Source organism: Acinonyx jubatus, chromosome E3 (assembly GCF_027475565.1).
Source record: "Acinonyx jubatus isolate Ajub_Pintada_27869175 chromosome E3, VMU_Ajub_asm_v1.0, whole genome shotgun sequence".
Classification (NCBI taxonomy): domain Eukaryota; kingdom Metazoa; phylum Chordata; class Mammalia; order Carnivora; family Felidae; genus Acinonyx; species Acinonyx jubatus.
In genome coordinates this window covers 2,966,989-2,981,616 of record NC_069398.1, presented here as the reverse complement: position 1 = coordinate 2,981,616, position 14,628 = coordinate 2,966,989, and the positions used below count along the sequence as shown (strand labels likewise).

General features: G+C 55.2%; 1 protein-coding gene across 2 annotated transcripts in view; it reads right to left on the bottom strand.

Moving 5' to 3' along the window:
- Nucleotides 1-545: 545 nt before the first annotated feature.
- The window catches only part of ABAT (4-aminobutyrate aminotransferase), an 87,589-nt gene continuing 73,506 nt past the window's right edge, over nucleotides 546-14,628 (bottom strand). For both annotated transcript variants that reach the window (XM_027043280.2, XM_027043281.2), the window contains exons 8-16: nucleotides 14,399-14,491; nucleotides 13,875-13,937; nucleotides 11,169-11,232; nucleotides 10,597-10,745; nucleotides 8,424-8,561; nucleotides 7,475-7,642; nucleotides 6,047-6,193; nucleotides 2,163-2,274; nucleotides 546-1,153 (exon numbers count right to left, since the gene is read on the bottom strand). In XM_027043280.2, coding sequence (XP_026899081.1) covers nucleotides 1,032-1,153; nucleotides 2,163-2,274; nucleotides 6,047-6,193; nucleotides 7,475-7,642; nucleotides 8,424-8,561; nucleotides 10,597-10,745; nucleotides 11,169-11,232; nucleotides 13,875-13,937; nucleotides 14,399-14,491 — 1,056 coding nt within the window. In that variant the 3' untranslated portion in view covers nucleotides 546-1,031. The remainder of the gene's footprint in view (nucleotides 1,154-2,162; nucleotides 2,275-6,046; nucleotides 6,194-7,474; nucleotides 7,643-8,423; nucleotides 8,562-10,596; nucleotides 10,746-11,168; nucleotides 11,233-13,874; nucleotides 13,938-14,398; nucleotides 14,492-14,628) is intronic.

Here is a 14,628-nt window from a genome sequence, read left to right as displayed (position 1 = left end):
CCAGTGTTCTCGGTGCTTCTTGAGGAAGACACCTAGCTCAGCAACTGACTGCCTGTGATGGTGTCCGGCAAGGGCCGCGCACAAGTGGAGCAGGGGTGGGTGAGGAGAAGCTAGAGAGCCCCCTGGGCAAGGGGTCCACAGGTCAGACCCCAGATGCCCCGGGGAGACAGGAGGACTTGGCTCTGCCGCTCCTGGGAGACTGGCTTGTGCTTCTGACCCTCCAGCTCCTGTGTGTCCCCTTGGATGCTCAGGCTGCAGTCCCGTCCCCTCTCCCCCGCCACCGACGTCTGGGTTCACATTTAACAGAGGGAACAGAGTGTGGGGAACAGAGGGTCGGTGAGTAAGAAGTGCCAGTAATGGCACAGAGATTCTCCAAGGCAACAGCCCGTCAAGGACAGAATTCACAATTTAGAGGGTCCCCAGATGCACTGAGCAGGGTGGCCCCAGTCGTACGTAAGGAGGCCACAGGACCCCTTCCCAGACCACAGCTCAATCCTAATGTCCTTGCTCTCCTGCCCCCGTACGATCTGTCCCGTCCGTCAATGAACTGTGCACGGCACCTGCTCAGAGCTCCAGGGCTGGGTGGGAGGGGAGAGCATGTCTGCCAGGGCGAGGGGTGTCAGCATCCTCGGTCACAGAATATGGCACTTGAGAGGGACCGGAGCCCAAAAGTCCCGGGAGCAGCTGTCATTCCCTTGCCTGGCTTCCAAAGAAACGGTTGGGGTCGAGGTGGGCAGACATACGGCCAGAACCCTCATGGCCCTGCCTGAGACTACGTCCAGGGCTCAAGCAGAATTTCTGGGCTTACACCAATGTACATCATTGGCTCTGCAGGGAGGAGAATCAAAGCCAGCCCCTCCCGCCCGTCCCCCCACCCCCCAAGCCACCACAGACGTCCCCTCCCTGCAAAGAACCCTACAGGTCACGCATTCGCCTCTGATCCTTTAAGTGAAAACATGAATTAGGCAAACTAATCAATTTGACAACTGTTGAGATCGGGGCTTTCTCAGAGCGCAGGGGAGATGGCTCCTTTACTTGAAGCCTGCTAAGATGTCACTGAAGATGTTGAGGAACAGGTGTGCATGGTGATCCCTGAAGACCAGAGTGGGGCGGAACCGGATGGATTTGTCCCCGCAGCCTCCCAGCACCACGCCTGAAAGCGCGCGAAGGAGGGAGGTCAGCCGCCTGGGCTCAGAGCCACACGCGGGGCACCTCCCGTCCGTCCATCTGTCCTTGCCTCCCACCTCCAACACCTGCTCTGCTGCCCCTGGGCGAGGCCCACTGAGACCTAAGTCCCGAGGCAAAGCCCCTGCCTTCCAGGAGCTCGTGGAGGAGCCGGGACGGAAAGCGGCAAACAGGTAAACGCAGAAGTGCAGGCGGGCAGCTCGTGCGGGGGGCAGACTGTCACCTGAGAGGGACGGACCCGCTGATCTCAAAGGCGCCCCGGTCAAGGTCTCGGGGCACCTCTGAAACTCCGTTTCTCACGGGGAACAGGAGGCGAGTTACCCCTGCTCCTCTGGGATCCTGACCCGGAGCAGAGTGCCTGCCACACATCCGCCCTCTGACCTCCCCGCCTGGCAGCCCCTCCTCACGCCCCTCCTCACGCTCCTTTCCAGAGGCTTCCGCACCTCTGTCGGCTCCACCCTGCCTCCTATAATTGCACCCATCCCTTCCTCTGCCCGCATGCCCCTCCCCACCTTCAGCTGGCCAACCCTGCTCATGCGGCTACACGGAAGGTAAAACGCCTCCTCCTCAAGGAAGCCTCCCCTGATTTCCTCCTCCCGACACCTCCCCCAGCTCTTCCATCCTTAGCCCCTTTTCGTGCTTCCTAGGGTGCACAACTGCAACCGATGGTTTATGAAAACTGTCTTCCATGCCCCCTTCCTGCTAGACCGGGAGCTCCATGAAGGCAAGGCCCCAACGGTCTAGTTCACGACCACGATTCTCTCCTGTGTCACTGCAACTCACCTTCTCAGTGCGTATCTACCGAGTGAATAAGTGCATAAGGAAATCCCGCTGCCCACATTCTCTTTTGAGAAAGAACACTCAGACGCTGTCCAGTCTCCCTGCCGCCCCCTGCCCCACAGCGCCTGCACCAGGTGACGGGGGACGGGGTGGGGAGGACCCTGCTGGAACTCAGCTTCCGCTCCTGGTGGACTTACCTTTGTTTCTGGCCATTGAAACGAGTTTATTCCGTATGGACTCATCGGGAGTGTCGAAGGAGCAAAAAGTACCTCGTCCTCTCACCCTGCTGATGAACTGGGGGTACCGGGCCTGCAGCGGGGAGACAGGCTGGCGTCAGAGCCCGGCACCCATGCAGCAGCTGGGAGCTTCCTCAAATGACCCCCTGGGTCTGGCCTTCCGGCCTTTGCAGGACCAGCCAGGACGGCTGCGGTGTCACGGGCTCGGGCCCTGGAGACCTCCAGTCCTGGGTTCAAAACCCACTCTGCCTCTTTCTCCTTGGACACCTGTGGGCCAGTCACGTAAGTGGCCCGAGCCTCGGTTTCCTCTTCTGCAAACTGAAGGATGTAAATGCTACTGCCCCCAATGGGCCACAGTGGGAATTTAGTGAGACAAGATTCCTGCATCAGGCGCTGGGCCTGGTACTCGGCAGGTGCTTGGGAGACACCGGCCATCTTTACTTTCCTTTTCTAGAAAAGCGGTGGTTCTTCCAAAAGTAGCAGCTCAGCCTCACTGCAGGGTCTGAGGCTGGGAGCTGTCCTGGGCTGAACGGTGCCCCCCTCCCCAAATTCATGTCGACCTGGACACTGCGAAGGTGACCTTACTTTGAAATCGAGTCTTTGCTGATGCAATTAGGTTAAGGGGACATCATGCTGGACGAGGGTGGGCCCTAACTCCAAGGACAGGTGTCCCTGTAAGAGGGAAATCTGGACAGAGACACAGGCACACAGGGGAACATTGGGGGCAGAGGCCGGAAAGGGGCACCCACAATCCTTTGGATGCCACCAAGGCCTGCGGACCACCAGAAGCTGGGACAGAAGCGTGGCATGGGCCCTCCCCCACCCCTGCCCCGAGCCTCCAGCAAGAGTCAACACGCACGCTGCTCTCTTGATCTCAGACCTGTGGTCTTTAGAACAGTAAGAGAATGGTTTAAACCACCCAGTTTGTGCTCATGTGCTCCAGAGCCTGAGGAAGTCACTTGGTGTGGAAGCTCGTGGTCCTTCTCCGCTCCATCGTTCACACAAAGGATAATGAACAGGGCTGGATGAGCCCAAATGATCTCAGGGCAGTGGGGGCAGAGCCCGGGGGGCCAAGGTCATCTCCCTGCAGACCCGTGGTACAAAGTGGAGACAAAGCCACATCCTGGTGGCAATAGAGGCCCATATACGTGCCACGCATGGTCTTGAATTCTCATTGCACCAGCGGAGAAGGGACTATTTGGTGTCCGCAGGGTGGGGGGGATCTGAGGCTCGGAAGTCACGTCGGCACTTCCTCTGCTTGGTCTGGCCCCTGCTGATTGCTGGGAGCCTGCGCTTTGAACATACTCCTCCCTTCTAACCAGAGCGTTGTCTCTGGGGACAAGGTCTCATCTGTTCAGACACCCGGACACACACGCCTGTGCGCGTGTCTGGTGGCCGCTGACGTGATTAAACGGTGCAGGACGCGGAGCTCCCTCCCCACCCCTCCTCATGGTGGGGCCTCGACTGTTGCCCCACCCCTACAGGCATCCTTTTCTTTCACCCACTCTTTCAGGGGATCCTGTAATCTGAACTCCTCCTTGCCTGTAGCTTTGTAAGGCCCTGCTAGGGACCCCTGACCGTTTGCATCCCTTGAGATGAACCAGTCGGGTCTCCCAAGGCACCATGCCAGGCTTGGCAATGGGGTGTTCTCCCAGAACCCTTAGCTGTGGCACCGTCTCGCATCTGGAAGCCGCTTAGGGTAATACTATCCACACCCCTTTTCAAAGCCAGGGGCCTTAGTCCAGGGCCTTTCGAGTTGCCTGGTGCTTCAGGACCTGCTCTCATGACTAAGGATGGCTGGCATTAATTGGGACATTTAAGAGACCTACAAAGAAAACATTTCTGGCGCTCTGTCCGCCCTGGGCCTCGCTTTGCTGGGGTGGCAAGACGTCACTCCCAGGGGCAGACGACCGCGTCTGCCGTTTATCCCTGGCCTCTGCCCAACCCCCAGTTTAAATGTAAATCCAGACCAAGAGAAGAGAAAGAAAAAACTTCCACGCAGAGCACACGCACCCACAGCCACTGGGAGGTCTCAGCTGTTCTAAGAGCCACACTTGACCCCTGCAGCGTCTTTGCAATCAGGCGGAACTGGGGTTAAAGCCTGGCCTCCTTGCTGCTGCTCACCTCCCCGGGCTTCCCTTTTCTCATCCGGAAAATGAGGATAAACATCACTTCTCAGCCTTTGGGCTAAGATCAAGTGCAGAAAATGAGGATAATTATGTTTTCCTAATTTCAAACTGTTCTGAGCTAGGGGTGCCAGAACAAATACAGGACACCCGGTTAAATCTGAATTTCGGATCAACAACTTATAATGTAGTATAAGTATGTCCCAAATGGCACACAGGATATACTTCTACTAAAAAAAAAAATCCGTTGCCGCTTTTCAAATTTAACTGAGAGCCCTGTATTGTAATTCACTAAATCTGGCATCCCGATCTGGGCTGTGCGGGTTGTCCCCAGAGCTCCTGCCACTGCTCTGTGTCTGGAACCACGTCCTGTGCCGGCCCCTCCCCAACCCCTACCTGGCCTCATTAATGGAAATAATAATTACTAGGTCATTGATCATATCAGGGAGGTAAATGCTGGCAAAGAACATGGACTCTGAAGTCCACCAGAATCAGGTTCCAACCCGAAGGCCACACATGGAAGCCGTGTAACTCTGGACAAGCTAGTAACCGCTCCATGCCTCAGATGCCTCATCTGCAAAATTGGGACAACAGGGGTTACACTCGCAGTATCACTACCGGACATAACCCAAGTGTATGACAGCCCCTGGTACGGGCAAGGGCATACCGCAGACACTCAATAACTAGAAGCTGTTACTGTTGCCAACCACTGTCACCACCCCTTGGCGGTTCTGCTCAGGTCATGGGATCCTCCAGATCCCCGGCAGAAGGACTCTTTGTAACCATCTGAAGAAGGTCATCTGTCCTCCAACTCCTGGGCTGGATTGGCCAGTCCCGGAAGCACCATGGCTCCGGACAGCTCGCACCCCGTCTAGGAGAGTCAGGCGTGCGTGTGGGTTGGGGTGACTTGTGGGGCGGGGGGAGGTCAGGCACACAGAATAAAACTACGAAGACACCTGATTATAACTGAGAGCTATGCTGTCCCATGCGGGATCCACACGTGGCCTGAAACGTGGCCAGTCCAAGTTGAGGTGCACACGAGGGAATATGGGGGCACGCGGGTGGCTCCGTGGGTTGAGCGTCTGACCTGACTTCGGCTCAGGTCACGATCTCGCGGTTTGTGAGTCCGAGCCCCGCGTCGGGCTCTGTGCGGACAGCTTAGAGCCTGGAGCCTGCTTCGGATTCTGTGTCTCCCTCTCTCTCTCTGCCCCTCCCCTGCTCATGCTGTGTCTCTGTCTCTGTCTCAAAAGTAAATAAACATTTAAGAAAATTTTTAAAAAGCAGGGAACATGAAAAACCACATTAATTATTTCCTCCATTGGCAGCAGGCTGAAATCGTAGTACGGATAGAAGGGGTTAAAGTAAACTGCATTATCACTAGCTTTGCTTCCTTTTGTACTTTCAGTCTGGTTGCTAGAACATTTAAAGTCACTTCGGAGGCCTGCAGAGTCTCCCACTGCACAGCACTGCTTGCGGGGGCGGGGGGGGGGGGAGTACATGGAGGACGGGACCCACAAGGGAAGAGGGACGCATCGGGGACGCTGTGAGTGGGGCGTGTTTGCGAGGGTTCTCAAAGGACAGATGTCGCAACCTGGTGTCAGAGGAGAGCCAGGTGTTCAGGAGCCGGGGATGGGGGTGGTGCGGGGTCCACGGAAACGAGGCTCAGATGTTGCCCTGGGGGTGTGTGGGGAACCATGGGTGGGGGTCCGGGAGGGGTACCTGGAGGTCCAGCAGCCCCGTCAGCAGGACCTTCCCGGCGCGGGCCGCGTTGTTCAGCAGGTCCTCCCGCTTGATGATGTTGATGACCTCGGCCAGCAGCAGGTTCTTGGACGGGTCCCCCAGCCAGGTGTTAAAGATCCGGTACGGCTGGAAGGAGGCGCGTGGCGTCGGCAGGGTCGCACACCCTGTCCCCCGCTTAGGAGGAGAGAAACTAACCCAGGGAGCATCTCCCGAGGCCAGGGAGGATACCACACGGCAGCTCAGTGCATTCCTTCCACAACAGCTACCCCACAGCCCGGCACTGCCATTAGGGAGACCAAGCTGGTCCATGCCCGGGACAGTCCCTCAGTCCTGGGGACACCGAGACAGCTGGCTCTGAACTACTACAATCCTCGTTTTATAGGGAAAGAGCCGAGGGTGCTCCCTTCGGCAGCACATATACTAAAATTGGAGAAAGAGCCGAGGTTCTGAGAGGTTAAGTGATTTGTCCTGGAAAAATACAGCCCGTAGGTAGTGGAGTCAGGAGTGGACTGAGGGCAGGCTGACCCACAATGACCACCCGATATATCCCTCCTTCAATTATTCGGGGTGTCAGTGCAGCCAACTAAAACATACTTCCCAGCTCCCCCTTGCAGATAGGAGTGGCCATCTGACCATATCTCAGTCAACGTGTTAGAAACAGAAACGTTGTGAAATTTCTGGTAAGGCTGCTTTATAAAGACAAGAAGGGGGCTACTTTGTCCTTCCTTCCTGTTTCCTTCCTACTGCCTAGAATTGATATGTGATGGCCAGAGCTCCTACTGCCTAGAATTGATATGTGATGGCCTAGATTGATATGTGGATCATGAGGCAATCTTGAGGGGGGAAACTACATGCAGGATTGGTAGAAGAAAGGATCCCAGGACCCTGGTAACTGTGTGTGTGTGTGCGCGCGCGTGTGTGTGTGTGTGTGTGAGACTCCCTATGTATATCTGGCAGTGCAGTGTAGTGGTTTAGAGCATGGGCTCCAGGTTTGAGCTTTGTCACCGAACAGGCTGTGTGACCTGGGACAACTTACTTAACCTCTCTGTGCCTGAGTCTTCATTACTAAACTAGGAGAGAAAAAATAGCATCTACTTGGTTAGACTGTTGTGAGGGTTACAAGTACACGAGGACTACTTAGAACTGGGCCAGGACATAGCAAAGGCTCGGTCCACAGCAGCATCAATGAGCTCTATCATTGTAGGTGCACAGGGAAATCAGGAGACGGACAGTGGGCTGCTAGGAAGCCTCCCTGCAGAGAGCTGGGCGACCACTACCACTGGCTAGTTACACTGGTAAACAGCGGGCGTCAGGAGACCTCAGGGACCGGTCTGGTGTCTACTCAGCTCCTGGTTTGGAGAAGGGAGCGGTCCTGAGTGAGGAGACGAGGGCAGGGCTGCTACTCACGGCGTTGGGCCTGAACTCCTCCTTGTGGAAGTAGCCTCCTGTCATCATTTTCTTGCTGAAGGTCATCACGTCCGCCGGGTCAGCCAAGCCCCAGTGCTCGTGGGCCCAGAATTTGCCAGTGCAGCCCCCTCCTGTCTGGACCTCATCCACCAAGAAGGCGCAGCCGTGCTGACCAAGATGGGAGAGAAGAAGGAAGTCAACACCCACCACCGCCAACCAGCCCGGAACCCCGCACCCAGCCCGCCTCTGTGACCAAGCCCCCGTTCCGGGGCCGTGCGAAGCGAAACCAGGCAGCTCTGAGGTCTGAGCTTCAACTTGTCCTCAGACTGCTGAGCTGGAACAGTACCGTGACGTCAGGTACGCCCTGAACCCCAGAGCACAGCGACACTGCATTCGACTCAGGCTGGAGTTGGCCAGCTGACTTCCTCCGCCGGCCTGCTGTCCCAGCAGAGAGGCCGAGACGTGCCTCCCGGGCCCCGGCTGTCCTGTCTGCCAGTTCTGTCACCCCCCTGAATGCTAGTTCCTGAGCACTTGTGCTGAGAGCAGCTTCCATCTTACTGGCCAGACGTGCCCGTTCCGTGTGCACGACAAACTGAAATACACACACGGAAGCAACAACGTGTGCTCACTAGCGTCTGTTGGGTGTGGCTGAGAGATGAGGTGGGCTCTCTAGAGAGAACAGGGAGGAGGCTGAGGTCTTCCCAGGCATCTCTTGAGTGCAAAAGTGCCCAGCTAACACTGCAGGGTGGAGGCTGATTCTGCAGTGAGATTTTAAGGAGAAATTCCCTCCCTTCCTCCTTCCCTACTTTCCGATGCCTCTACCTGTGAGGCCACCAGGCAGCCTCTGACCACCTGCACGTGTACAAGGACCCCGCGGCTAACACTTTGCTCTGGGAAAACCGTTGGAAACAGCCCATGGCCCCATCCAGCCCCGGCCCTGTGCACTGACCTTCCTGGAGATGTCTCTCAGCTTCCGGAAGAAGTCATCAGATGCGTGGTTGTCTCCGCCCTCAGACTGGATGGGCTCCACGATGATCCCGGCCACCGTCTTCTTCTTTTTCCGATATTTTACGATCAGATCCTCTACCTGCATTCCCAAGGGGGAAGTAACCATAGCTGGCGGGAGCCCTAGAGCAGCATCTGCGGATGGGGATGTGGGTTCCATGACCCCCTGAAACGATGCTGAGTATGTGTTCGTGTGCACTCCGGTGAGGACTGTGGTGTCCACTCGGGGCCGCCCCTGTGGGTGGCAGTGTGCCCTACCTGGGCCCGCTGCTGCACCTGTGGGACAGAAACTAAGGGCTCGGGTCACAGAGCGAATGAATGAAACCATGCAGCATGGGGTCCGGCGTGCAGGACGGCGTAGCTGCGGCCGTTGCAGGTAACGCCATCGCTGTATCCTTAGTGTGATATTACTGTTGGCGGGGGAGTCCTTTCCGTGCAGAATCTGAGGCATGTATTTGCTCAAAAGAACTGTTGCAAAAGTCACCTCTCGTGATAGGAATCTAATCGGTCGTGTCACGGAGAGGGGTAGGGGGTGGGGGTCATGGGTTGAACCTTGGATTGACCTGAGGGTATTTTGTGGGGTGATAAGAGGCCTTTGATCAGGATGGTAGTTCTATGGGTATATTTGCTTGGTAAAGCTTTTTGAACTAGACACTGAAATGAGAGTGCACTTGGCGGTAGATAAGTGATGTGTTAGTGAATTAAAAATAATTAACTAAACAGTGACAGGGTACTCAGAAAAGCACCTTTTTAAAAAAATGTTTGCTTATTTTAGAGAGAGAGAGAGAGACAGTGCGAGTGGGGAAGGGGCACAGACAGGGAGAGACACAGAATCGGAAGCTGAATCTGATCAGAATCTGAGCTGTCAGCACAGAGTCTGACACGGGGCTCGAACCCATGAACCCGAGATCATGACCTGAGCCGAGGTCGGATGCTTAACGGACGGAGCCACCCAGGTGCCCCAAGCGTCCGACTCCTGATCTCAGCTCAGGTCATGATCTCGCAGTTCATGAGATCAAGGCTCACGTCGGGCTCTGTACTGACAGCACAGAGCCTGCTTAGGATTCTCTCTCTCTGCTCCTCCCCCACTCATACTCTCTCTCTCTCTCAAAATAAATAAATAAATGTTAAAAAAATAAAATGTTATTAAAATTAATTTTACCCATTTCCTTCCACCTTAAAAAAATTTTTTTTAACGTTTATTTATTTTTGAGACAGAGAGAGACAGAGCATGAATGGGGGAGGATCAGAGAGAGAGGGAGACACAGAATCTGAAACAGGCTCCAGGCTCTGAGCTGTCAGCACAGAGCCGGACGCGGGGCTTGAACCCACGGACCGCGAGATCATGACCTGGGCCGAAGTTGGATGCTTAACTAACTGAGCCACCCAGGTGCCTCTCCTTTCACTTTTCAAAAATGTGATTACTAGACACACTGCAGTCACACATGGGGTTTACATCTCTGTTCAACAGGTCTGTACTAGACCCCCTGTAGGTGTTAACCATGAATTGATTGAAAAGGATGATGATGTGTCTAAGAGGCAAACCAGCCTCAAACCAGCCTCACCTGAGCTCAAATTCCAGACCTGAAGAGTTTCCAATTTCTTTTCCCCAGCAACGGAATCCTCCAGTGTCTAACACGGAACCCCAATATTTGGAACAGATCAAAGGAGGGGTGCTAGCTGTGTCTGAGGCATGGCAAGAGGGGGCTCCCTGTCCCTAGTCCCTCCCCTGGCCCCACTTCAGCCCCCAGGGAGCCCCAGGACTTGGGAGAAGGCTGAGAAGCAGTGGACAACAGGGTCCTGTGGATGCACTTTTCCTACGGGCTGCCTCATATTCTCATAAATTCCCTCCTATTCTGCAGTCAGTGAAGCTTGCCCCCAAAGAAACCTAAATACAGACATCAGTATCACAGGTGGGGTGACGGACGCCAGGTGGAAAAATCAAGGGGCCCCCTTACTTTTCCTGATGTGCCTCTCTGTCCCTACGACCCTCCCAGGGAGCACCACGCGGGTCCCACATAAACCCTGTGTTCTTCCCCTGAGCTGAGCCTTGTGGCGGTGGTGGGGGGCCGGGGGTAAGGAGACAGGGAGGGGAAATCTGCAGGGTCTGCTGTTACCTCTTCCAGACAGCGGGCCTCTTCTTGCTGGTTCTCTTTCACAAAGTCTTCCAGAGGATATTTTAGCCGTGGGAACGGTGCGATGGGCCAGTCGAAGGAAGGGATGTCGATCTTGTGAATAGCTTTGGAGTGCGTGGTCGCTAAGCACCCTAGGGAAGCAGGAGGAACAGTCTTGGAAAAGGGGATCACGGGCAATTCAGGCCACGTCTCGCAACACCCAGAGAAGCCGCTGCCTGCAGTTCCTGTAACGTCCCGAAGCTGACCCCGTGAACCTGTGTGTGCGTGCGTGCGCCCTTGACTTTCTGATTCATCACAGATTAAGCACGGGCTGTGAAGGCACAGGGCCAGGGTTCGAATCTGGCTCTGCCCCTAGACGGCCTTAGAATGTTCCTTCCTTGCTGGGCCTCCCTTTCCGTGTCTGCAGAGCAGGACTAACAATCCTCCCCCCGCAGAGAATAGTGTGGAGTCCGTGAGAGACGCTAGGTGGAAACTGCCAAGGTGAAGATCGAAGCCGCCTACTGTGGTTGCTCTTATCTAACAGCCACCTCGGGGTCACGCTGCTCCCTCCTTACCCAGGGTCCTCCCGTGGAACGCGCCCATGAAGGAGAGGATGCTGTACTCGGGGCAGCCGGGGGCCTAGGACCAAGAGACAGTGGTCACATCAGTCACCGCTGTGAGGACTGGAGGACCGTGTTGCGGTCCCCACACACCCACAGAAGTCCATCAGAAGAACCTCAGTCCCTTCGCACGGACAAGTTACACACCAGGTCCCAAGACGTCCAGCCCACAGACGTTCTGTTTTGTCAATAAAGTTTTTTTCACTTTTTCTTTTGTTAATTTTAAGTAGGCTCCACACCCAACATGGGGCTTATTGAACTCACGACCCCAAGATCAAAAGTTATATGTTCTACTGACTGAGCCAGCCAGGTGCTCCAGTAAAAATTTTTTTTAAATTTTAATTTAATTTTTTATATGTATATGTTTTTCTTATTTGAGAGAGAGAGAGAGAGAGAGAGAGAGAGAGAGAGGGAATGTGAGTAGGAGACGGGCAGAGAGAGAGAATCCCAAGCAGGCTGCACTGTCAGCAGAGTTTGACTCAGGGCTTGTTCTCAGGAACAGTGAGATCATGACCTGAGCTGAAATCAAGAGTCAGAGGCTCAAGTGACTGAGCCACTTAGGTGCCCCCCAATTTTTTTAATCAAGAGATTTCACTGAACTCTCCAAACTTCTGCCTTCTCACTAATTCCACATAATTTGGGCCCATTGTAGTCAAACACAAAGGCTGGGCGAGCCGGGCTGCCCTAGGGCCTGACACCTGCCTTCTGCCCTGATGTCACCTGCCTGGGCTGCTGGGGCTGTTGAGTTTTCGGCCCCCATCTCTTGGCCCTGCTGGGGCTGTTGAGTTTTCGGCCCCCATCTCTTGGCCCTGCTGGGGCTGTTGAGTTTTCAGCCTGTCTATGGGCTCTGCAAACTCCTCCTCCTGCAGACTGCCCTGACTTCCCTGCTCCAGGTGGGCCTGGTGCCTCTTGGGACAGGAGGCCGGACCAGCCGTCTCACTGGAAATGCCCCAGGGCTTTGGAAGGGGTCTGTGGGGCTGGGGCCGGAGCGGCTGCCTCTGGGCTCAGGAGGGACGCAGGGACTCCCCAGCGAATGGCACAGCTGCATTATTTCCTGACCCTCCACCTGGCCAGGGAATGAGATGGGTTTTCAGCTGCTTCAGGCACACTACCAGGGACACCACCGCAGAGGCAACTACGGGGCCCAGAGTCGCTGGGAGGCTCACGTAGTGTTTTCTCAGGCTGACTGATCTCCTCTAGGTCCCTGAGATGCCCCCGGGAGAAGCACCAGGACCCCCAGCCCCAGTAAACTCTGGAATACCCCCCCCCCTGTCATTTTCCTTGTTTGTCCCCTAATGCAGCCACTAAACGTGAGGAATGGGGTCTAAAAGTGCTGATGGACTAGGATGTCCGTGGGTATCAGATGAGAAGGAGGGAGGGCACCGTCCACTGTTTTTAAAGATGGTCAGAAGAAAAAAAAGAAAATACTTAAGTTTATGGAGGTTTGTATGAACAGAGAGAAAGGGATGGGTAGATTTGCCCGCAAGAGGTGGATTAGGAACAAAAACATTTAAGGAAGCATGAAAAAAACCAATCTTACCGCCCAGAGGCAAGGCCTGTAAACATGTGAGCGGGATTTCTTCCAGTAATCTGTGCATTTATTTACATGGTTGACAGCACAGCGTCCGTGTAATTTACATTCTCCCGTTTTCACTAAATTACGGCATGCGTGTCTCCAGGCCAAGAAAAACCCTCTGTGACTATTTCTGCACAATACTGTGGATGTATGCAGGGGGGGTACTTGAGTTCAGTGGCTCTTGATTCTTTTTTTTTTTTTTTGAGCAGCAGACATTTCTGTCTAAATCATAAGCGGGGGACGGGCCCTCGCTGAAAGGGGGAGGACAGGCCTGCTGACTGGTGAGCTTGGGATGTACCCACCTCGACCCCTCGCCTCCGGCATTGGCCGCCTTGCTGCCTCTGTGAACTGCTAGGGTTCCATGTGGAACCCCTACACTTAAGTCCTCTTTCCCTGTTACTGGCTGTAAAGACGGGTTTCCAATCTTTTCTGGTTGTCACGACTATAAACACCAGTGGGGTGAACACCCTGGTACATACCTTTGTGTTGACATTTTGAATTATTCTAGAGAATACACTAAAGGCTCCTTAAACAGTCCAAGTCAGGCAGTTGTCCTGGGAAACTGAGGAGTGCTGGTCAGGAAGGGCTCCCCTCAGCCTTGACATGAGGGGAATGGACCCCTCTGTATGACAGACTGTGTCCTTTCCAGTTTGAAGCCCTCTCCCTCAGTGTGATGGTGTTTGGAAGAGGGGCCTCTGGGAGGTGACGAGGGTTGGATGAGGTCATAGGGTGGGGCCCCTGTGATGAGATCAGTGTCCTTACAGGAAGAGACCCCAGAGTTCCTGCTCTCTCGCTCTCTCTCCTGCACACGTGAGGACACAGCGAGAAGGCAACGTCTACAAGCCAGGCAGAGAGCATGCCCCAGGGAACCAAATTGACCTCGACCTTGGACTGCAGCCTCCTGAATCGCGAGGAAATACATGTCTGTCGTGTAAGCCGCCCAGTCTGGGTGCGGAATTTGGTTACCGGCACCGAGCTGCGTAAGACCCCTCCTATTTGAGAAGGCCAGGGTCAGCCAGGGCCAGCTGGAGGGACTGTGGTGACTGCCCCCCTGCAGCTGAGACCAAAGGGCCCGCTGCCCTTACCTGGTTGATCATGCACGTCTCCAGCTCCTCTTTGGAGAAACCCGTCTGGCCCCTTTCCTTGTTCTGACAAAACAGAAGAGACAAAATCTGAGTCGCTCCTGGGGGACGTGGGGCTTCCACTTTGCACTCAGAACCCCCACAAGTGCTTTCTCAAGGCTGACTGGAGATGCTGACCGTTCCGCTTAGGTACTAACACATGAGATTGTTCAGCACACTTGCAGCAAAGTAAGTACACGAATACACAGGTGTGCTATTACTCTGTCCGCAACAACCCAGGGCTGCTAGGATGGGGTCTGTGATGCCGAAGAAAACCCGTGTCGTCGCATCGGGTGACGGCTCTCTGCACCACACCCCAGGGGCCGTCTGGAGAGCCCTGTCCAGGCGGTGGCCCTCTCTGGATTTTGACCGTGGCCAGGCAGGGTGAACAGCTGGACAAGGGGTGAGCGTGTGGCTGGGGGCTGGGCGCGTGTGCGCGTGTGTGTGCGTGCATGTGTGTGTGCACATGCTCATGCCCCAAACCTCACCCGGTACCACATGAAGATGGTCTTAAAGGCATTTTCGTTGGAGCAGGAGCCGCAGGACATGGTGATGAGCTGGGACATTCCTTTGGGAGCCACCTGCAGGGAGGGAAACGGCTGTAGGCTCGCTCCATCTGGACTCCCGCTTGGCCCAAGCCAGAGCTGAGCCTTTGCAGGGGTACAGTCTGGGCTGGGGGAGGCTGGGCAGGGGTGGGGGGGAACCAGGACCGTTCCCC